The following is a 22,674-nucleotide window of genomic DNA, read 5'->3' as shown; positions in this document are numbered from 1 at the left end:
TAAGTTCCCGCGCTTGCGCCATGTGCACGGGCAATAATGGAAATGTTTCCTAAGTCCCTGCGCATGCGCAGTGTGTACGCAACTGACTGGAATTATTTCTAAGTTCCCGCGCATGCGCAGTACGTATGGGCTAACAGAAATGTTTTCTAAGTCCCCGCGCATGCGCATTAGACACTTTATGCGGCGCTTATGATTTATGGTCTTATAAGTTCTACAAACGATCGGATAATGATGCGGATGTGGCAAAATGAAGGTACAACACTAAGGTTTCCCCAGAAACTGTATTTATTAACATTTGAGTAGTTTATTGAGTCAGTTTGGATGTGACCTCAGTGCGCATGTGCAACAGCTGATATCTATTGATTTTGTAATTAGGGTGTTGTAAGGGTATAAAAGGATTCAGACCTCTCTCCCCCAGTAAAATTTGTCCCTGAAGAAGCTCCTTTGCTGGAGGGAAACGCGCGTTGGACGCGCAATGTTGTCAGTCTTCTACTTGGAGCTGTTTTAATGTAGTGTTTGCAGTCTCCTGGTTCTAACTGTGTAGACCATATGAGTTAGTCATTTATTAATTTAATTTCATAGTCAGTGTGCCAGCAATCCTTGCACTTTATGTGAGGCGTTTTCACAGTTCATTACTGTGAATTCACCCCAGCACTGCTGTGCTTGGCAGTCTTATGACGCAGCTAATATACCATCATCATCACTGCATGTGCCAGCTCTATCACTTAGATTAATCTCTATGTAAGTGTGCAGTGAAGTTATACTTAGCAGGAAAGCAGGATATTTAATCCTTTGGCCACTTACTTGTGTACATCTATATATTATTCACTATCTGGTCTCACCGTTGCTCCAGAGGGGTTAATATCCTGACTCATAGCATCCCCTGTCTTCTACATCCCACCAATATTTACTGGTCTACTGGGATAGTATGACTCTATAATTAATGACACGGTTGCTTGATAGCGATGATTTAATACATTTTTAATTCACATTACACATTACTTTGGTAATATATGTTTTAAGGAATTTATTAAAAGTAAATTTTAACACTTTGCTGGTGTGCATTTAAGTGAATTCTTTTAGGGGGCACATCCATTTTGTGTTTCCCCTTCCCTTTTTTCTGATTCACTTTTCAGTTCACAGTTTGCACCCACCATTTGATTACCTCACTTATGTACTAAAATACTCTATTCAATTAGTATGGTCCTGTGATCACTCTCTACCCTTTGTTGTCTCGACATGAGAAGCAGAAGGAAACAACATGGCATGTAAAATATAGAAAAATAAATGCTAGATAAAGCAGACAATGACCATCTACCCAACTTGGGTCAGCCTTAGAGATGGGCATATTTTTCCATCGCATTTGTATCCGCCACGCATTGGCCACTTTCTTTCATCCTCAGAAATCTGCGGATCAGTTTAAAAAAGGATTCAAAAGATTGCAAATCCGTGGTCGGATTCAATCCGCCTGCCTGAAGCATGGTTGTGGTTGTGGTTGTGGTTGTGGTGGTGAGGAGGAGGAGGATTGTGAATCCGTTCTGTGGATATGTTAAAATCCAGAATCCGCAGGGTGGATTTTCAGCGATGGAAAGAAATCTGGACGGGATGGGTTTAGTGGCGGATTTGGTTGTATCCGCTCTGATTTTTAGAACTAAACCCACAGATAAATTTTGGAGGGGGAATTGGATTTGGTCTACAAAATCTAGGAAATCCGGGCAGGGGATTCAGACCAGTTCGCTGATCTCTAGTCAGTCTCACTAAAGGGAGCAAAGTAAGTTTAACTTGTGAATGTTGATGGTTATGTTTTGAATGTTTGCTTTATTTAGAAAGCATAATGTACAGTGTGCAAAGTAGCTCATGAAAAATAGGCTTTGCTCTTTCAATTTCTGCAGAAACGAATAGGAAATCTGCTAATCAACACCCACTATCCTCATGGCTCTATAAAAGCATACAAACATTTCCACTGAAAACCAGAATATTTAACCCCGCCCCTGTGATGTAATTGAATTGTTACTAACCCACGCCAAAACACAATTAGCCACAATGTCTTAAAGCAGCAATCCTGCTAATTTTCCACAAAGATTTTTTTTTTAATAGTATTTGAAATGGGGAAGGGCTCCTTCAGAGCTGAACTATACTATTTGTAGCTACGGCGACTCCACAGTTCCTAAAATACATACAATTTCAAAGATGCTTACAGTCCAGAGTAACCCGTTTGAGGCTTCCTGTTGACATGCGGCATTTGGAAGCCATTTTGAATTACTGAATCGTAGCTGAAACACCAGCAACTCAAACTAAGGGCTCATTTGAGCTAAAAATAGTGAGATTCAGCTCCAAAGGACCCCCCCTCCCCCCAAACTTGCATTCGGTAAGAAATCTATGTGAAAAAAAAAAACAACTAGGCAGGATTGCTGCTTTAAATATTTCCAGATAAGTCTACACATTTCACATTGATTAATCTCTTTTTATGTCAAATTGGATTAATGAGAATATTTTAGTCCTAACTGATTGAATTAATGATCAAGGAGAACCCTTGAATTACCATAGATTATTTTGTAAATTCAATATTCAAATAACATTGAAATAATCGAGCTACTGGACATAATTGTCCCTAAAAGCTCTGCATTTCCCCCCCCCTTTTTTTTTCTCCTCCCCACCCCCCCCATTTTTTTTATATAATAGGGTACTATCCTATCACATTCAGAACATTCAAAACAGAGTGAATTCCTCTTCACTAATCATCCAATTTACTAATAACCACACTGAGAAATAAGTTAGATTAGCTCTTTCCGTATAAATGGCAATAGTAATTATATCACATAATGTCAAGGGTCTTAACGAACCCTGTAAGAGGAAAATGGCCATGACAGAATATAAGAGATATAAGAGCGATGTAATCCTCCTACAAGAGACGCACTTTAAGAAGAACAATATCCCTTCATTCATTGATAAACAATACAAACAGGTTTTTTATTCGAATGCACCAGCAAAAAAAAGAGGAGTTACGATTCTATTTAATAACACAATTCCTTTTAAAGTTACCCAATCTAAATCAGATGGAGATGGAAGATATCTAATCCTAGCAGGATCTCTATACGGTCAAGACCTGACCTTCGCCAATGTTTATGCCCCTAATGAAACCAGCGCTAAATTCTTCACTAAATTCTTCTGTACCCTAAAAAAAGTAGCTAGAGGTAGGATTGTAATTGGAGGGGATTTTAACTTAACCATGGACCCAAACACTGATAGGACTGGGCCTGTAACCATTCGAGGAAAGGTAGATCATAGGGCCCCGATCAAAGGTCTGGAGGATGTCCATTTGGCAGATGGATGGAGAGAACTTAACCCAACAAACAGGGAATTTACTTTCTACTCTCCTCCTCATGGCTCACACTCCTGTATAGACTATATTTTTATTTCCTCTAGAGCAATACCATACTGTGCATATTCAAAAATACGTGCTGTGGCCTGGTCGGATCATGCCCAGGTGGAGATGAGAATCTCACATCTTAACATGCCCCCACATTCAGCCCAATGGAAAATAAATGAGTCCTTACTCAAAATACCTGAGATTAAAAAAATACTGGATGAAGAACTAGAGTTTTTTTTCAAAACCAATACAGGCTCTGTATCATCCCCCTTTGTTCTCTGGGAGGCCCATAAGGTCACCCTTAGAGGAAAGCTAATCAGTATTGCAGGAAATAGAAAGAAAGGGAAGCCAATATAAAGAGGGCCCAAACAAAAGTGGAAGAATTAACAAAATTACACCAAAGAGGGAATTAACATGTAGATCTAGAAAAAGTAAAGGAGGCCAAAACTGAACTGAATCTCCTTCTCATGGCTGAGGCAGAACAATCCCTCACCTTTACTAAAGCTACATTTTTTGAGAAATCAAATAAACCTGATAAAATGCTGGCCGCTAGACTTAGATCAGTTCTAACAAACCGTAATATCCACGCAATCAGACAAAAATCAGGTATTCTCTCAACAAATCCGACACTTATAATTAAGGAATTCCAGGCCTTCTATTCCAAATTATATGATGGTAATAAGACTAAACAAAGCAAATAATTAACAACCAAAATGGAAAACTTCCTAGATTCAGCTCATCTCCCCATAATTACTCCAGACGATAAAGACAAATTAGCCCAAATTTTCACACTCGAAGAAGTTCTCAGGGTTATTAAAGATCTCAAACCGGCTAAGGCTCCGGGGCCCGATGGCTTCTCGAACTTATACTATAAAAAATTCTCTAATATCTTCGCCCCAGTACTATTAAATATGTTCAACTCTATACTAATAGACTCCCAATTTCCCAACAGTATGCTCCAGGCAACCATAACATTAATCCATAAAGATGGAAAAGACCCTACAGACTGTAAGAACTACAGACCAATTTCTTTAATAAACTCAGACTTAAAAATATTCTCCAAAATATTAGCTATTAGATTAAATAAAGTTCTCCCATCTCTGGTTCATCCGGACCAGGTGGGATTTATCCCTGGAAGACAAGCTGCGGACAATACCAGACGCATTATTGAGTTGGTGTCATTAGCTACCAAAAATAAAATACCATCGATGGTCCTGAGCCTTGACGCCGAAAAGGCGTTTGACCGAATCGATTGGAAATACATGTCAAAAACATTGCAGGCATTTGGAGTGGAAGGCCCTTTCCTTAAAGCCATCGAGTCTTTATACACTACACCATCGGCAAAAATATACTCCCAAGGTTTCTCCTCTGAGACCTTTCCTATAAAAAATGGAACCAGACAGGGATGTCCCTTATCTCCACTGCTGTTCACCCTCTGTATGGAGCCACTAGCTGCAAACATAAGAAACAACCCAAATATAACAGGAGTTCAGGTGAAGAGTCAGATATACAAAATCGCACTTTATGCAGATGATGTGATCCTTACAATAACCAAACCTCAAACTTCACTTCCAAATTTATACTCCACTCTGTCGTCTTTTAAGGATATCTCAGGTTTCAAAATCAATAGTAACAAATCTGAGACACTAAATATAAATCTGCCTAAAGATCAAATTAAATTGATTGCTTTAAACTTTGATTTTAAATGGCAACCGAATACGATCAAATACCTAGGGATATTTCTCACAAAAAACTATAGTTCTCTGTATAGGGAGAATTATCCAAAGGTCCTAAGAGCTCTTAAGTCTGATATTGGGAAGTGGTCCGGCCACGCTATATCATGGATAGGCAGAATACACAGTATAAAAATGAACATATTGCCCCGTCTTCTGTATCTTTTCCAAACTCTAACCATTCCATTGGTATTGGAGGAAATTAAAACTCTACAGTCTATAATAAACAAATTTATATGGAAAAATAAAACACCAAGAATTGGTAAGAAAATCTTAAATATACCAAACAAGACAGGAGGGCTGGGACTACCATGCCTTATGTCCTATTACAAAGCAGCCCAAACAAACCAACTAATACTATGGCACTCTAATCCAGTCCACAGACGCTGGGTATCATTGGAAATGGATTTAGTTGCCCCAGTCGAATTAAGTAATCTTCTATGGTCCCCAGTGAGAAAGAGTCCCGAAATACTCAAATCCAGCCAAATTATAGCCCATTCACTCAAATTATGGAACTCAGTTGCAAATCGACACTTCCTTACAACACGGAATAAATACACTTATGACTCCACTATATGATAACCCAGAATTTGGTCCAGGAATAGGCCGTAATAGGTTTATAGACAGGAAAATAGCAGGTATCACAAGATTAAAAGATGTAGGTTCAGAAGGATTTCCCAGAACATTTGAATATTTCCACAAAGAAAAGGCTATCCCAAACAATCAGTTCCTCCAATACCTTCAATTGAAAGCCTTTTATAACAAAATCCGACCTCACGAATTGCTAACTAGATTTGAGTCACTTTGTCTAGCAGATAGTAACACACCTGAACTGATATCTAAATTGTATGGATACTTTGTTAGCCCCCCTCCACAAATGAATCAAAAACTGAAATATATGCTACAATGGGAGGATGACCTGGGGGAGGTATTAGACATGGAAGACTGGAATGATATTTTTCAAAAAGTTGCCACATCATCAATGTGTATCACAATCAGAGAAAATGCATATAAAGTTATGATGAGATGGTACTTAACCCCCATTCATCCCAGAGTACCCAACTACATGTCCGAAAGGATGTTGTGGAGTACAAGCCACATTTATACAAAAAAAAAAAAAAAAGGATATTTATATTAACTGTGTGCTAGAATATTTTAAGAAATCTTGTTAGGTAAAATTGTAAATTAATGTGAACTTTCTCCCATCTCTATTTTCTGTACCCTTCCACCCCCCCCATTTTTTATTTTCTTCATTCCTCCCCTCTCCCTAAAAAATTTTAATAAAAAAAAAATAACAAAAAAAAAACGGAACAAAAACATCTCTAAAATCTTCCCTATAAAACAAAATAAAAATTAATCTTAACCATTAATAACTATTTATTTCTAATATAAAAATACTTTTCTAACTATTCCTTCCATATAAACCTTTGAACACAATAACAAGTTCACTCATCTTAGTAGTATCCTGGCCACGGATAGCTATCAATATGAAGAACTTGTTTTTTTGCACAATCTTTCTCTGCTTACTACGCTATGCTGAGATGGGTGTCATTAATATAAAAGATGTCAAAATACTTTAAAACAAATAATTATTCCTAGAAAAACTATATGGTAATGTTAAACTTCTACAGGGATTCCATAATCTGACCTTACTCTGTATCACTGTTTTTTTAATAATATGTTAAAAAACAAACAAAAAAACATTGGCATAAAATTTGGACATATTGCCATTTGTCTTTAAACTTCTCTATACTTCAGCAAAATAAAATACTTTATTTAAAAAAAAAAAAAAGAAATAATATTCTGTCGTTTTTAATTTGGTTTCCTCTAATCTCTTTAGTTTTGCTAATTCTTTTGTCAACACACATATGACATTATTTAATATCAATTGACACGTTTCAGGACTTTATATTCTGTAACAGCAGTTTTTTTAAGAACATGCTTTACCAGTTTGCAAGACCCATATCAAGATACATTGAAGGCCTGGTTTTTATCTGAGAAATATGTTAGTTTTCCAAAAATTAAAGAGATGCAATACAAAATATGGCATAGAGCATGGGGGGGCAATTCCAGTCCTAAGGGCCAGCAACAGGCCAGGTATTAGGGATATCCCTGTTTCAGCACAGGGGGCTCAGTAATTCTGATTGAGCCTCTGATTGAACCACCTGTGCTGAAGCAGGGATATCCTTAAAACCTTGCCTGATGGTGGCCCTTAGGACTTGAGTTGGCCACTCCTGGCATAGAGTACACCCAGTGAATTCCACTTCATAAAGATATTTCAAGATATATTTTTATGATTTGCATCCTGAATCTCTCACACATTTATTTTACAGTTGTGATCGCTTTTTAAGCATCAAGCACATTTTACAAGGGTGTCACAGTTTTTATATTTAAAAGAGCAGTGACTCCTGCTTCATTTTATGCCCCCCCCCTTATTGTAGAAGGAAAGTAGGGGGTCCCTGTATCTTAAACGTATTAACTTCAGCTCCAGGAACCCGCTGGTTCCCCTGAAACAAACCTGTAATGGTAGTGCCGGAACTGTCCCCTCCAGGGGAAACAAAATGGGGGCATCCTTTGTGGCTTCCAAATGACCCGTGTGATGCAGGGTGTTTAGATTTGCAGAAGTACCGGCAGCATCTTTCTTGGTATGTATCTCGGGTAACAGGGATAATGCGGTTCAGCTCTGGGGACCCCATGATTCTCTTCCATGTGAAAAAGGTGAGGGAGGTGGTGGTTGCTCTTTTAATTCTTGTTGAAAATACTTTAATGTTATTTTAAACGGAGTGATTTAGATTTACTCTTTATTTACTTGAACTTTGTAAGTTTGTTTGGTAAATATTAAGAATGAGTGGTTCAGTATTCCCAGAATCCGAAACCCCCAGAACTTGCCTGGCTCTGAATTTCCTGAATCGGAGCCCCAGAAGGATCTCCATGTCCAACCCAAATAGACACCCAAACAAAATCTTGTTTTTGATTTACACACAGAGATACAGATCAGAGAGGGGCAGTGAAATACACAAAGATCAAAGGGGCACTGAGAGACACAGCAGAGGAGCAGAGAGAGAGACACAGAGCAGAGGAGCAGAGACACACAACAGAGGAGCAGAGAGAGATAAAGCTGTGGGGCAGAGAGACACACAGTAGTAGGACAGAGAGTGACACACAGCAGCTGGGCAGAGAGAGACACAGCTGTGGGGCAGAGAGAGAGAGAGAGAGAGAGATACAGTTGCAGGGCAGAGGGAGACAAAGCAGCTGGGCAGAGAGAGAAACACACAACAGCTGGGCAGAGAGAGAAACAGACAACAGCTGGGCAGAGAGAGATACACACAGCAACAGGGCAGAGAGAGACACACAGCAGTGGGGCAGAGAGAGACAGCAGCGGGACAGAGAGAGAGAGAGAGAGAGAGACACACACACACACACACACGCAGCAGCTGGGCACAGAGAAACACATACAGCAGAGGGGCAGATAGAGAAAGACATACAGGAGTAGATAATAGTTACATTATTATTATTGTTAACAAGATTAGGTTATATGGATGTTTTGGGTATATAGCATACTATACTAGGTTGGCATAGATATACCACCATCTGATCTTTCTCTACTCTCTACCAGTCAATTCAGTTCCAGTTGGGCTAACACTGTATGTGCTGGGTATATATTATACTAGGTTGGCAAAGCGATACCAACAACTGACCTGATTCTCTATCAGTCAATTAAGTTTCTGTGGGTTAACACCATTAGGTTACCTGTGTATGCTGGGTATACAGTATACTAGTTTGGCGTAGAGATATCACATCTGCTAGTATACAAGTCAATCAGTTCCAGTTGGGATAACACCATTAAGTTACCTGTGTTGGGTATCAAGGTTGGCATATAGATATAGATTTTTTATTATTTAGGTTTTGCAGTTGTATATATAGTTTATACTTTAGTTGTATTATTATTATTATTATTATTATTATTATTTTTTAACTTGTATTTCATTGATTTTGTATACATGGGGGAAAGGGTACTGAAAATAATAAGGGGGAGGGGAGATAGGAGTTAGACCAGGTGCCAGGGTTTTATTATTGTTTTTATGATTTTATACATATTTAAACTTTTTTTCTATTCTTTATAGCAGGGGTGCGCAAACTTTTGGCCTTGCGCCCCCCCTGCCTCTTGCCCTCCGGTGCTCGTACCCCCCTTCGCTCTGTGTGGTGTCAATTGATGTGCATGTCATGGGATGTCACGTGACCCGCAGCGTCATTTGACACCGCGTTGCTATGGCAACGAGCTAGTGACGTCACACCGCATGACCCCGCGGGGTCTTTTGACAGCGCGTTGCCATGGAAATGCTTCCAGACGCCGGCTAAAGCAAGGTAAGTTGAGGTTCCAGAGGCCTCACGCGATCCCCCAGCATTTAGTTTTAATGCCTTGGAGAAGAGCACGGGGCCTCTGCAAAAGAAAAATCGCGCACCCCCCACTTTGCGCACCCCTGCTTTATAGTGTTGTTTTAGCATTTTCTTGCTTATATTTAGTTTTTTTGCATCTTTAAAAAAAACAACAACAACAAAAAAACAATTGAGTTCTGTCATTTCACTTCAGTTTCCGGCATTGAGGGCCAATTGTTGGCTTATGGAAGCTACCAAAGCAATTATATGGCGGCAAATACCAAAAGTGTGGTGGTACAGTAAAGGCTAATATTACACTATGTACATTTGAATTATTCTGTGGGACCCTGAATGTTATGTAGAAATGAAGTCCATTAGAAAGCATTTAGCAGTACTTACTGTAGTTTTAAACTAAATAAAAGCGTTACAAGGTAGCTAATAAAATGTAAATATGTCTTATACCCTCTGCTGTACTAACATACATAAATTCTACAAGACAATGATATTTACGAGAGAATACCACTGTGCATTAATTGGCAGCAATGTTCAGTGATCCCTCCTTCACTGAATGATACTGTAGGAAAGAGTTCATAGGACTGTTCCCCGGAGTATGTTACAAAAACAGCAATATAAAGTAACGTGCCGAGCCATAAAGTTTGGTAAAGCACCAGTGCTGCAATTCTCTGGCGAAACTGCACGCGATGTATCAAAGAAAAAAAGCCCATTTATTTAAATGAGCTTTGTTCTTCAATGTACAATACTGTATATGGTGCAGTTACAGTATGTTGCACTGGAATTACGACACTATTTCCGTGATTCATGTGCTGCATGGTTTGTTTTTACCATTGCATGTGCATCAATTTAAGCTCATTATTAAGCTATGAAGAGTTTAATTCCTTTTGTTTATTTTTGGGGGGCTTGGTTTGCCACTTTGTATTGTCGTATTTAATTACAGGTAGTATTTATTTACCGATAGAAAGTTATATGTTGGATTTTGGAAGTATTTATCCAGCGGTAGTGTTCCTTTAATTAACATTAGGAGGTTTCATTGCAAATGTGCAGTGTTTTTTGCTACTCACTTATTAGATTACTCAACGATTTCTAACCACAAAAGCTGTGAATATTTTCTTAAGATATCGTTAGGGACGGGTAAATAAGGAAAGTTAAAGCTGCAGTTCAAGCTGCCGTTTAAACAAAAAATAATAATATATATTTTTCCCCATTCAATATGTGCATCAATACAATCTGCACACTGACAAGAGCCAGAAGGGGAAGGGGCTGTCACTTTGGAAATGCTTCCTACATGAGAAACATTACAAATGTCTTTAAAACATTTCTTTTAAATGCTACAAATATTTTCTCAAAGTACAGAACTGATTTATTAAAAAAAACACACATGTAGGATATTGCTTGATCTGCTGCTTTAACTGGGTAGGAGGCTGAGATGTACGGTATTAGGATGGTGTAGATATTGTGGCAGTGAGAGTTCATTGAAATGTATTCAATGTCACAGGAAATAATAGAAAACCAATGGCATCCATCAATCCCCAAGCTAGTAAATAATTAAAGTCACACACACAACTTTTATTTGATAAAGTTCAATTGAAAAACAGGCATTTTCAATATTTAATATTGTGGGTTTTTTTTAAGCATAGCATTCAGTGTATTTCTGGTGTAACACAGAGATAGATTTTACTTAAGTAAAATGTTCACGTTCAGTAAATATCCACACAATGAATATAGTCATGTTCAAAGAAGAGTGATGCCACTGCTTTAATGTCTCATATGCTTTGTATACAGGTGATGTTTCTCAAGTGCCAAGTCTTGTTACAGTTCCCTTTTCTAAGCTGCCACGAGACTATTGATCCATACTCTTATATTGCCAGCTGTATGAATGACCTCTGCAAGTAAGTGAGAAAAATAGCACACACAGGAAATGACTCCATTGGTGCCAGAGATTTGTATACAGGATGTGCTGCAGGTTTTGATATCTTCAATTACAACTTGAGTGTTTTCGTGGATATTGTTGCGTATAATCTTTCACAATCTATGCAGTCTTAAAGCCAATTTACAAGGGTTAAATAAAGACATATACAGAAGGATCAAGACATTGAATTGTATTGCATTATATGTCTTTATTTATTTAGCGCCATTAATGTACATAGCGCTTCACAGCAGTCATACACGTGGTAATCATATAGATAAAAAATAATATAAATAACACATAAAGGGGAGAAGTGCTTCAGACATGACAGTAACATTTTGGAAAGGGAGTCCCTGCTCCGAAGAGCTTACAATCTAGTTGGTTGGTAGGAAGGACATACAGAGACAGTAGGAGGGCGTTCTAGTAAGTGCGCCTGCAAGGGGCCAAGCTTTTTGTATGAGGTGTTAATTATCAGCCATGGAGCTACTCATATGCTTCCTTAAGCAGGTGTGTTTTGAGTTGGGTCTTAAAGGTGGATAGAGAGGGTGCTTGTCGGATATTGAGGGGAAGGGCATTCCAGCGGTGTGGGGCAGTCAGTGAGAAAGGTTTAAGGTGGGAGAGTGTCAGAGTTGGTGCAGTCGAGCAACAGAGGAAAGGGCGTATGTTTGTAATACTGCGGAGCAAAAAACGACAGATTTTGGCTACCTTTTGAATGTGAGAGGAGAATGTGAGAGAGGAGTCGAGTGTGACCCCTAGACAGCATGCTTGGTCTACTGGGTGAATTATAGTACTTCCAACAGTAATGTGGAAGGAGGTAGTAGGGCCAGGTTTGGAAGGAAGTATGTGGAGCTCTGTTTTTGCCATGTTAAGTTTAAGTCGGCGGAGGGCCACCCAGGATGATATAGCAGAGAGACGTTGAGAAACTTTAGTCTGTACAGCAGGTGTAAGGTCAAGGGTTGAAAAGTAAATGTGTATGTTAGCCGCATAGAGGTGATATTTGAACCCAAGAGATGTGATTAGGTCACCTAGAGAGATTGTGTAAAGATAAAAGAGAATAGGTGTCAGGACAAAGCCCTGAGGTACCCCCACAGAGAGATCAATAGAGGAGGATGATGAGGTGTTAGCAAAATAGACACTGCAAGTACGATGGGAGAGGTAAGAGGACATCCAGGATAAAGCTTTGTTACAATACCCAGCGTATGGAGAATGTCAAGGAGAAGAGGGTGGTCCACAGTATCAAATGCTGCAGAGAGGTCAAGTAAAAGAGCAGAGTGTAATGACCTCTGTCTTTGGCAGCATGGAGGTCATTAGTTATTTTAGTGAGGGCTGTTTCAGTGGAGTGAGCAGTGTAGAAGCCAAATTGTAGAGGGTCTAGGCGAGAGTAGGTGTTGAGAAAATGGAGTAAACGAGAATACAAGACATTCAAGGCGTTTAGAGGCAAAGGGCAGGAGGGAGACAGGTTGATAGTTAGAAAGACAGATATGGTCAAGCTTCCTGTTTTTGAGTAATGGTATAACTGTTACATGTTTGAAGGAAGAGGGAAAGGTACCAGAGTAGAGAGAGGAGTTAAACATGTGTGTGAGCATAGGGATTATAGTAGGAGCAAGAGGTTTTAGGAGATGGGAGGGAATGGGGTCAAGAAGACAGGTGGTAGAGGGAGAAGAGGAGATCAGCAACAACATATCCTCCTATGTTGGACACAAGGTAGGAGAACCTAGTTCAGTAATAGTGCTCTAAGAACCTTAGATGTTGCACATGTGATAATGCATTGGTTTCTTGATTGAAGAACGGTAATAGGCTGGGTTAAGGTGTATGAATGAGTAGTGAGGTATATATGGGTGAGCGTATATGTCTGTGACCTGAATAAAATGTCCTGGTGAGTGAGGGTAATGGAGATATATGAGCCCCACCCCCTCACTGCCAATATGGACTGGGTCTGACAAACGACTAATGACACCGATAAGATACCTCAAAGTACAAATAAAGTACCAACTCACGTGACCATGCCCATAATGCCTTCCAAGATGCGTGCTTCTGCGGGTAGAATGAAGGTAAGGTAGCCACGAATGCAGGGATGCAGCGCACAGCAAAGGAACAGGATTCCACTGGACAGCAGCGGTATAGTAAAAAAGATCCTTTATTATAACATCTCGGTGCAGACAGGACTGGGTGCAGAAAAAACCTCCGTCTCTTACGCGTTTCACGCCTGTGTGGCGCTTCGTCAGAGAGTACAGGTAGGTGTGCCATGTTCGCCCTCTTATAGTGATGCCAATTTGCTGAATTTGCAAACAGCCGTGGGGATCGAAAACCGGAAGTGACACGCTTTCTCACTAACCGGAAATGACGTTGCGCAATGCGCGAGTCAATGTTGTTTACATTCTGTCTCGGTGGTGATGTATATGTGATCTCCCCATTGCTTATCTCCATTGACGAAACGCCACACAGGCGTGAAACGCGTAAGAGACTGAGGTTTTTTCTGCACCCAGTCCAGTCTGCACCATGATGTTATAGTAAAGGATCTTTTTTACTATACCGCTGCTGTCCCGTGGAATCCTGTTCCTTTGCTGTGTGCTGCATCCCTGCATTCATGGCTACATATCCTCCTCTGTGACAGCGGAAAACGAGTCAAGGAATGCAGGAGGAGAGTTATGAAGAGGTGTAGGATGGGATGAGGATACAGAGGGGATGTCCTGACGTATGGATTCCACCTTTTCCTTGAAATAGTCGGCAAAGTCCTGAGGGGAGATGGAGGAAGAAGAACAGGCAGCAGAGGGTGGTCTGAGTAGAGAGTCAAAGACAGAGAAGAGTTGGCATGGATTCGACTTGTGCATGTTGATTAGTAAAGAAAAGTAGGTTTGTTTAGCCTGAGAGAGGGCAGAGTTGAAACAGGATAGCATCAATTTGTATTGAAGGAAGTTTGCGAGAGTTTCCTCCAGAGGCGTTCAGAGGAACGAGTGCAGGAACGCAGCATGCACCTGTGGGAATTTAGCCAGGGTCTGGTGTTAGAAGGGCAAGAATGGCAGAGGCAAAGCGGGGCATGTAGATCAAGAGAGGAGAATAGGGCAAAGTTGTAGTTTCTGACCACGTTGTCAGGGTCTGGAGCAGAACTGAGAGAGGAGAGGGAGGAGCATAAAGTGGAATCAAAATCTGGTAGGTTAATAGTGCGCAGGTCTCTGCAGAAACGAGGGGTAGATTGAGGTGGAGAAGTGGAGACGCGAGATAGAGAAAATGTGATGAGGTTATGGTAAGAGTGGAAAGGGGGAAATGGAGAAGTCAGAGAGAGAAAAGTTTTTTGTGAAAACCAGACCTAGGTAGTGGCCATCCTTGTGGGTGCTTATTATCTGATATTATTCATATTAAAATATAAAATTGTGCATTAAAATGTAAAAACTGAGCTCAACACACACACACACACACACACACACACACACACACACACACACACACACACACACACACACACACACACACACACACACACACACACACACACACACACACACACACACACACACACACACACACTTCATTTGACTACATTAAAAATGCTGTAAGAAAATTGCACTACGTTTTTTTTAGATTGTCTGTGAAAAAATGTCCTCATGGTGTTGCATTAAGCATAGTATAGAAAGCAGAAAGGACCTATGGCACAAAGAGAGAATACATAGTGCAATCCAGTGGGAAGAGTAAATATATGTGCTCTCGCACTCCAAAGTGGTAAACTCACAAACTGATTTGTTTGTGCACTCGTGAGCTCTTATACATCTTACTATATTAAAACAGTATTTACTATTGGCGCTTTCTCTTCTTTTGAGTCTGTACAAGGAGGAAAGTGAGGAGTCTGTTTGAAGGAACAACGTAGTGGAGGAGGTTTTCCAGGAGATCGCTGTTTACACCACGCTTGCACACCAGGAGATCACGGTTTACACCACGCTTGCACACCAAGAGATCACGGTTTACACCACGCTTGCACACCAGGAGATCACGGTTTATACCACGCTTGCACACCAGGAGATCACTGTTTACACCACTCTTGCACACCAGGAGATCACGGTTTACACCTCGCTTGCACACCAGGAGATCACTGTTTACACCATACTTGCACACCAGGAGATCACGGTTTACACCACGCTTGCACACCAGGAGATCACTGTTTACACCACGCTTGTACAAAGAAATCAATGGGTGAGTTTACCGCTTTGGAGTGCGGGAGCACATATATTTACTTTTCCCTTGTATTTTCTCTTGGTGCCATAGTTACTTTCTGCTTTGTACATATGTATTTTAATTTTAGGTGTGCGTAACCTGACCTAGGCTGCAGGGAAAGAATTAGAGAGCTTTATATATTTTTTTCTCTTTTCTTCAGTAAGTGTATTTTTCACACTGTTGCACATACAATTGATATAATATTGAGAAGTGCAGTTCTTAAAACGTTGTTCATCACGTAGTTTATACCCACGGGTAATCACATTACTGTCATTTAGTTAACAAGGCTCTTTTATTTATAGCTTTGCAGTCCACAGGACCAAGTCTGAGAAACGTGTCAGGGTTATATTAAATGAGATAGTTATCAAGTGTTACAAACACTTTTGCTCCAAAAACAGGTTCAAATGCTGTCATTTTAACTCTGGTGCTTTGCTCCCCTTTTGCCTTAAAAGGCTTCACAAAGGTTTTGGGGCGTTGTTATAAGAGGGGTGAGGGAGGAGAGACCAAAATGTGGACCTATGACTGGTGCAGTTTCCCCCTGTCTTTGCATTGAATAAACCCGTTTGGATTAATGGTATTAACCTCTGCACCTAAGAGATATGGGCCAACTGTAAGAAACAAAATTAACAAGCTCCATTCATATGTTGCTGGCACAAATTGATGTAGATTAACATTTCTGTACCATTTTGATACAAATCCCCATTAATGATAAAGCTGTTTTACGTTAAATGCAAATATCCCATGATACAAATTGTACAAATCCTGAGCCCCAACAGTTTTTATTGACATACACTGGCGACACACTTTATTCGAGCTCGGCTAGTCCCACGAATTCGGGTATACCCGGGTGTATTGAGGTTTGTGACTGTTTTCTGCCCGAGTGCATTGAGGTATTTTCCAGGCAGGGATTTAAGCATTTTATTCCCGCTGGCTGCAATACTGCACAGTATATATATATATATATACTGCATTACAATTCATGAATTTATGCCATCTGGTAGACACGCGAAGCATTGCAGCCTATTAAATCCTAATCATTATCATTTAACAGATCAGCCGCCCGTCAGCCAGGCATGAACCCAGGCTGGGAAGGCAAACGCAATGGGGCTTGTCAGAGGTGAGGAGCGGCGCATTCCAGGTATCTGCCAGGTACATACTGGGCATTTGCTCGAATAAAGTGTGTCGGTGCAGTACACCAAAATCAAGGCAATAATTCATACCACTTGTAATTGACTCCAAAAACGAAAACTGTTCCAATAATGCATCAATTTAATGCTAGAATTGCTAGTATTAGGGATTTATTTTGTTGGGCAGTGTATGTGAGAAAGCACTAAATTATCATAAATCATTCAGAAAATTTTAAAAGAAAAACAGTATTCTTGGAATACAATTCACTGTATTTGTTTGACCTAAAAGGACCTGTTGCTTTTGGCATAAATAATGAATTACTGTACTTGTTTCATATGTCAGAATGTGGAATTCACTGGAACGTTTCTAAAAAGAATCTTAATGTCAGTTTAGGGCATTCTTTGGTATGATGTAGTTTCAATGAGATTGCCAAACCATCTTATTCATTACCATGAGGATAATTTAACTGGACTAAGTGTGGCGAGCAAGACCGAATGTAACTACTGTAAATGCAGACTGTTCCAGTGGTGCTATGACATCAAAAGGTCTCAAGCTAACATGTCAGTCCCTTAAACCCAACCAATCAGACACAGACACTAAAGTTGGGGTAAAATGGCCACATCTTTTATTAGAAAACATACCAAATACTAGCAGCGTTAGATTTCACCCACACGTGTTAATCCAATTGCATTTTATAAACACCAAAGCCCCCCAGTGGTACCGCCCTAGCGGGAGATATATAAAATACTGTACCACCAGATAACCAGAAGGGTGTCGCAATACCGTAGCCACCTTAGTCACAGCCTTAGCATCACCTTCCCCACCTTATTTCCAACTGGATCACTGATCCATCCTTTCCACATGCAACCTGAACACCCGACCCCAGCTGTGACAAACAAACACCCATTTTTTATTTTTTTATTTTTTTGGGGGTGTAAATTATTATTATTATTTTTTAAGAATAAAGAATTAAGAATTCATTTAATTATTTTAAGAATAAAGAATTACATCCTTAAGAAACATATTAAATACAATGCTAATAATTTACAACCAAATAACGATAACAAGGGATTACTTATTTTATAACGTGGTGCCTGAAATTCTACTTTTGAGATTTATTACTCCTCTTCATCAAGAAACACCGCCAAGTTTGAACTGTTGTTAACTCCTCTGCCTAAAAATGTGCTTCAAACGCAAAGACAAATTGGTAACAAATATCTTATGTTTCATGCAGACGCATGCAAAATAAAAAACTGAGATATGCACTGGGCCCCGTTTTCCAGGACCTGACTACGTAGGACAACATATTAATTTGTTTCATACTTTCACATCACATATGTTCTTCAATGTACTTGTATTTCTTTTGTGTAGTCAAACTTCTAAAAATTGATCACCGTCCATCAACATCTTCTTGTACATCTATTGTGTCGTCTTTTGCTCACAAGTAAAGATTAAGTAACTGTATGTTTCGTTAGACTAGATGATGACGAAACATATTGCCGTGCTGTCATGGAGTATGCAAGAGCATGTTCACATTCTGGCTATCCTATACGAGACTGGAGAGACGATTTTCCTGCCTGCAGTACGTGTACTTTTTTGGTCAACTTGTATATTTCACAGAATCTCATTTGAACGGGGTAAATAACACGGCCGGCATTAGGGCAAGGCAGCCGTCCCGTGCACCCTCCTCTCCCTCCTCCTGTCAGCGCCAGTATCCAACCTCCCCCCTGCAGTCAGGTGGACGTTGGAACAAGTGCTGACAGGAGGAGGTGGAAGAGGAAGAAACGTGGCGCCCACGGACCAGCAGAGGTGTGTGTTCCTATGTGAGCGGGTATTACCTTTTCCGGAGCGGGCAGCCCCTTGTAGCATCGCATTGCCATGGTGACCAACATCAAATGGCGCCACAATGTCATATGACGACACATTGGCATTGCTGGAGGAGGGCCACTCATCAAGGTAAATACCCTTAACTTTTTTACAGGGGGGCCCCGCCGCCAGCATGCGTCCTTGGGCCCCGCAAAGCTTAAGGCTGGCGTATCGGTATACTTTTCTTAGTGGACGCTAGGTCATGTACAATATAAATCATGACAATGTTACATTATCATTACTATTATGATTATGATGCTTTCTCCTAATAACATGTCGGGGCATATGTATCAAGGCAAAACTGCAGCAATTCTGAGAAAATAAATAAATGCACAGTATGTAAGGGAAAAGTCTAATTGAAATTTGGATTTGGATTTTGTTTCCCCCAGAATTGCTCCACTTTTTCCTTGATACATTAACCCAATCATTGTTATGACCAACAAATCCACAACATCTTAAAAGTTTATTTTATTATTATATTACTTGCATATGAAGTGTCCATCCTTGTTTAGCGCAAATGGCACAGTAGCCTTTCCCTTTAAGCTTAATTCACTATGCACTCTGCTAAATCAGGGCAAATAATGTGACATTAACTAAATCAGCAACAGCTGTTATGTGCCCTGAGTTAACATATGGAAAATTAATGGTCATAATTTATCTCATTAGTGTAGGGTTAACGTCAGGATAACGATGATTTATCTTGTAAATACTGTTAGGTATTTATATCATAGCGTTACTCTGTCTGTCTCCTTGTCTCTTGATGGGAGTAATGCCAGAGTTGGGTATGACTGAAATGACACAGTGTTATTTCCTGGCGTTAACCTTAAAGGAGCTTAGTGAATATGGGATGAATATCATCATAGGCTGTAATGAGCTCAATTGCATGTTATTTACAATAACGGCCGCTACAAATAACAACATGTTATTTACAGGAGTAAATCCCCATTAACATTAAGTTATTTGCTTTAGTGAATACAGAGCAATGATTAAAGGATGTGTTACTTAGGGCAGGGGAGCGCAAACTTTTACTGCTGCGCCCCCCTGTCTGGCCTGCTCCGGAGCTCGCGCCCCCCCCACCCCCAGCTCCTACCTTGCAGCTGCGTCAAATGATACTCCAAGGTCATGTGGTCAGGTCACGTGATCCGCGTCGTCATTTGATGCCTGTGACATCACGTCACATGATCCCGCTGCGTCATTTGACGCCGCATTGCCACGAAGACGCGTCACAGCGTCTGAATCCCGGTAAGTTTTATTGTTGCAGAGGCCCCACTCGATCCCCCGGCATTTAATTTAAATGCCTTGGGGAAGAGTGCGGAACTTCTGTAACTGCCCGCACCCCCCAGAAAAATCTCCCACCCCCCAGTTTGCGCACCCCTGACTTAGGGTAACAACAGATTAAGGCCCAGATCCACAAGAGAGGGCTAAGCCTTAGCACGCTTTTACACCCATTCATTTGAATGAGAGCTGAGGTGTGCTAGAGCAGCACCCTTTTGTGGATCTGGGCCTAAATAAGCTAACAGAATTTAGTGAATGTAGCTTTTCTGTACTGGCTATCAACTATTTATCTTATACCCACAAGTACAACGGCATGCTACTGTGGCATGAATACCTACACAGAAAGCTGTATAGTATTTATTCTTGTTTATTTTATTGTAATTTTTTTTAAATACCTCATCCTTTGGCAATTTGGATTCTCTTATTATTAAATAAATAATGTTGATTAATTTAGTGGTGTCGTAAAAGGCCACATAATTAAAGTTGACTCTCTCTCTCTCTCTCTCTCTCTCTCTCTCTCTCTCTCTCTCTCTCTCTCTCTCTCTCTCTCTCTCTCTCTCTCTCATATATTTAGAGACCTATTTAGTAACAAAGTGGTTAAAGTATGATGTTTGTATAGCAGCAAAAAAAAAAAAACTGTACTATTCATTTATTCATGTTATGCTTTTACTTTATACATTTGAGCTGAAAAGTGTGAAGACAGCTTTGTCCATCGGGATTGTATTAGCTGCTGTCCACCAACCTGCACATATGAAAAGGAATGTTTGGGGAGCAACCTTCACTGCCTAGATGGCTGCTACTGTCCGGATGGTAAGAACAGTGAACATTATTGTGCATGTTTAATGTGTGAAGCATTATTTGCTACAATTAATGAAGTTGCCAGAATCTGTTACTAGTCTAACATTTCTTATAGCTTTTGCATACCTATTTTTTAAAATGGTTACAGGACATGCACTGAATCCTTTTGCTTCAAAGTTAGAACATTCATCTCGTGGCTAAAGTATGATTCGTGCACTGGTGCCTGTATGTTGCATCTGGAATGAAGGACACATGACTTAACAAAATATTTCAGGAACAATTTCCTTTCTAAAGCTTGAAAAAAAAAATACTTACTAAATTGCTTGCAAAATGGTCTTATTTCTAGAGATGAAACGGGCTTTGTTATGAAAAAACTTTTTAATTTTAAAATATTATTCTGATCTCAGTAATGACAAAGAATTTGTTAGCAAAGGATACAGCTAATTCAGTTTCAATATTTATGCTGATGTAGCGAAGTCCCCTTCGGCTACTAATTCTCTGGCCCCTCTAGCACTGTAAGTCCCAGTACAGCGTGGGCAGTGTTGGGAGCAAATCCTGCAGGCCAGGTTGTATTGTTATATGTGTGTTACCTAATAAAGTTCAGGAGTAGTTTGGTATTAAAAGGTGGCCTATGACTGATAGGAGGCCGGCTTATAGGCCACTCCCCTGGGAAGGAGGGGGTTTCCCTCTAGAGGTTAGAGCAAGGGTTCTGGGAGTTAATTCGGTGCTGCCCTCCCTGCTATGAGCACACAGCAGTAAGTCTCTCCTGGATAGAAGTGGATTGAGGTCTTGCTCTGTTAGGGGGTAAGGTATGCTGAGGAGGGGTGCTCAGGGCCTCAAGCCCGGGGTACTGCCTTCAAGGAATGTATCCTGTAATGCTTTACTGAATCAAATAAACCCCAGTTATACCATCACTGGTGTGATGTCTGGAGTTTGAACAACCAAGAAAAGTTGCCCCTGAGGTTCATCCTGGCTGTACCAGCGTCCTCCTGGGCTGGAGGCACAGCGCTGACCGATGAACCATCATTGATAGCCTGTCCTTATGTCTCCGTAAACCACCGTGGAGATCTTAGGCCTTCTGTTCTACCTAACAGGTATGCACCCGCACCAGAATACACTGGTAGCTACATGATCTCACTTAGGGTGGGGAAAAAGGTGCTACACTTAGTATTTATACAGGAAAAGCTTTGATATGGTCAGCTGGGACCGTATATTTACCGCTTTACAGAAGTTTGGTAGGAATGGAAAATTTGTGCAAGTGTTATAAGTTTTGTATGTTAACCCCACAGCTTCCTTAATTGTAAACAAAGTTCTTTCTAATTCATTGATTCTTGGCAAGAGCACAAGACGAGGTTGTCCACTTTCTCTATTATTATTCATTATAGCCCTGGTACCACTTTTAATATTTGGAAACTAAAATCAATGTATATCTACTAATAACAAATATGCCGTATTGGCTGATATGGAATAAACCCCATAATGATACTAAATAAGGCTCTCTCAACATTTTTATGGAGAGGCAAGAAACAAAGAATAAATCTTTTTAGATTAAAGCTAGTCAAAAAGAAAGGAAGGATTAATGTACCAAATTTGGAGTGGTTTAATATGACCTCTCTGAGTAAGGTAATCAGAGTTGGGACCTTTACCAACAGAAATGTGTAAACTATCTTGTGGTATCTAATTTATTAACAATACTTACCTTGACCAAGATCACTTCTCTCCCATCACATATTAAAGATAATATATTTCAAGGACCTATAAAAGCTTGGAAGTAATTAATGAAATATCTTAATGTAACTATTGCTGCCACTAAATACTTACACATTTGTGGTGAAGCTGAACGTACAGAGGACATCCTCCTCTCAGTGTAAGCTCTAGGAAAATGCTGGAATAAAACAAATTAAAAATCTTGTAGATACCTTAATGAAATGCATGTATCAATTTCAAGATCTGGGACACAAATGTCAAACACATTTTATGCGTACTTACATAGAAGA

At 40.0% G+C, this 22,674-nt stretch overlaps 1 protein-coding gene across 2 annotated transcripts in view; it reads left to right on the top strand.

Annotated features, from left to right (window-relative positions):
* The window catches only part of OTOGL (otogelin like), a 209,300-nt gene that overhangs the window by 24,649 nt on the left and 161,977 nt on the right, over positions 1-22,674 (top strand). For both annotated transcript variants that reach the window (XM_075600516.1, XM_075600517.1), the window contains exons 10-12: positions 11,281-11,387; positions 18,214-18,320; positions 20,564-20,689. In XM_075600516.1, the coding sequence (XP_075456631.1) occupies positions 11,281-11,387; positions 18,214-18,320; positions 20,564-20,689 (340 nt within the window). The remainder of the gene's footprint in view (positions 1-11,280; positions 11,388-18,213; positions 18,321-20,563; positions 20,690-22,674) is intronic.

The sequence above is a fragment of the Ascaphus truei genome, chromosome 5 (genome assembly GCF_040206685.1).
Source record: "Ascaphus truei isolate aAscTru1 chromosome 5, aAscTru1.hap1, whole genome shotgun sequence".
NCBI classification, from domain to species: domain Eukaryota; kingdom Metazoa; phylum Chordata; class Amphibia; order Anura; family Ascaphidae; genus Ascaphus; species Ascaphus truei.
This window is presented reverse-complemented; position numbering and strand designations above follow the sequence as displayed.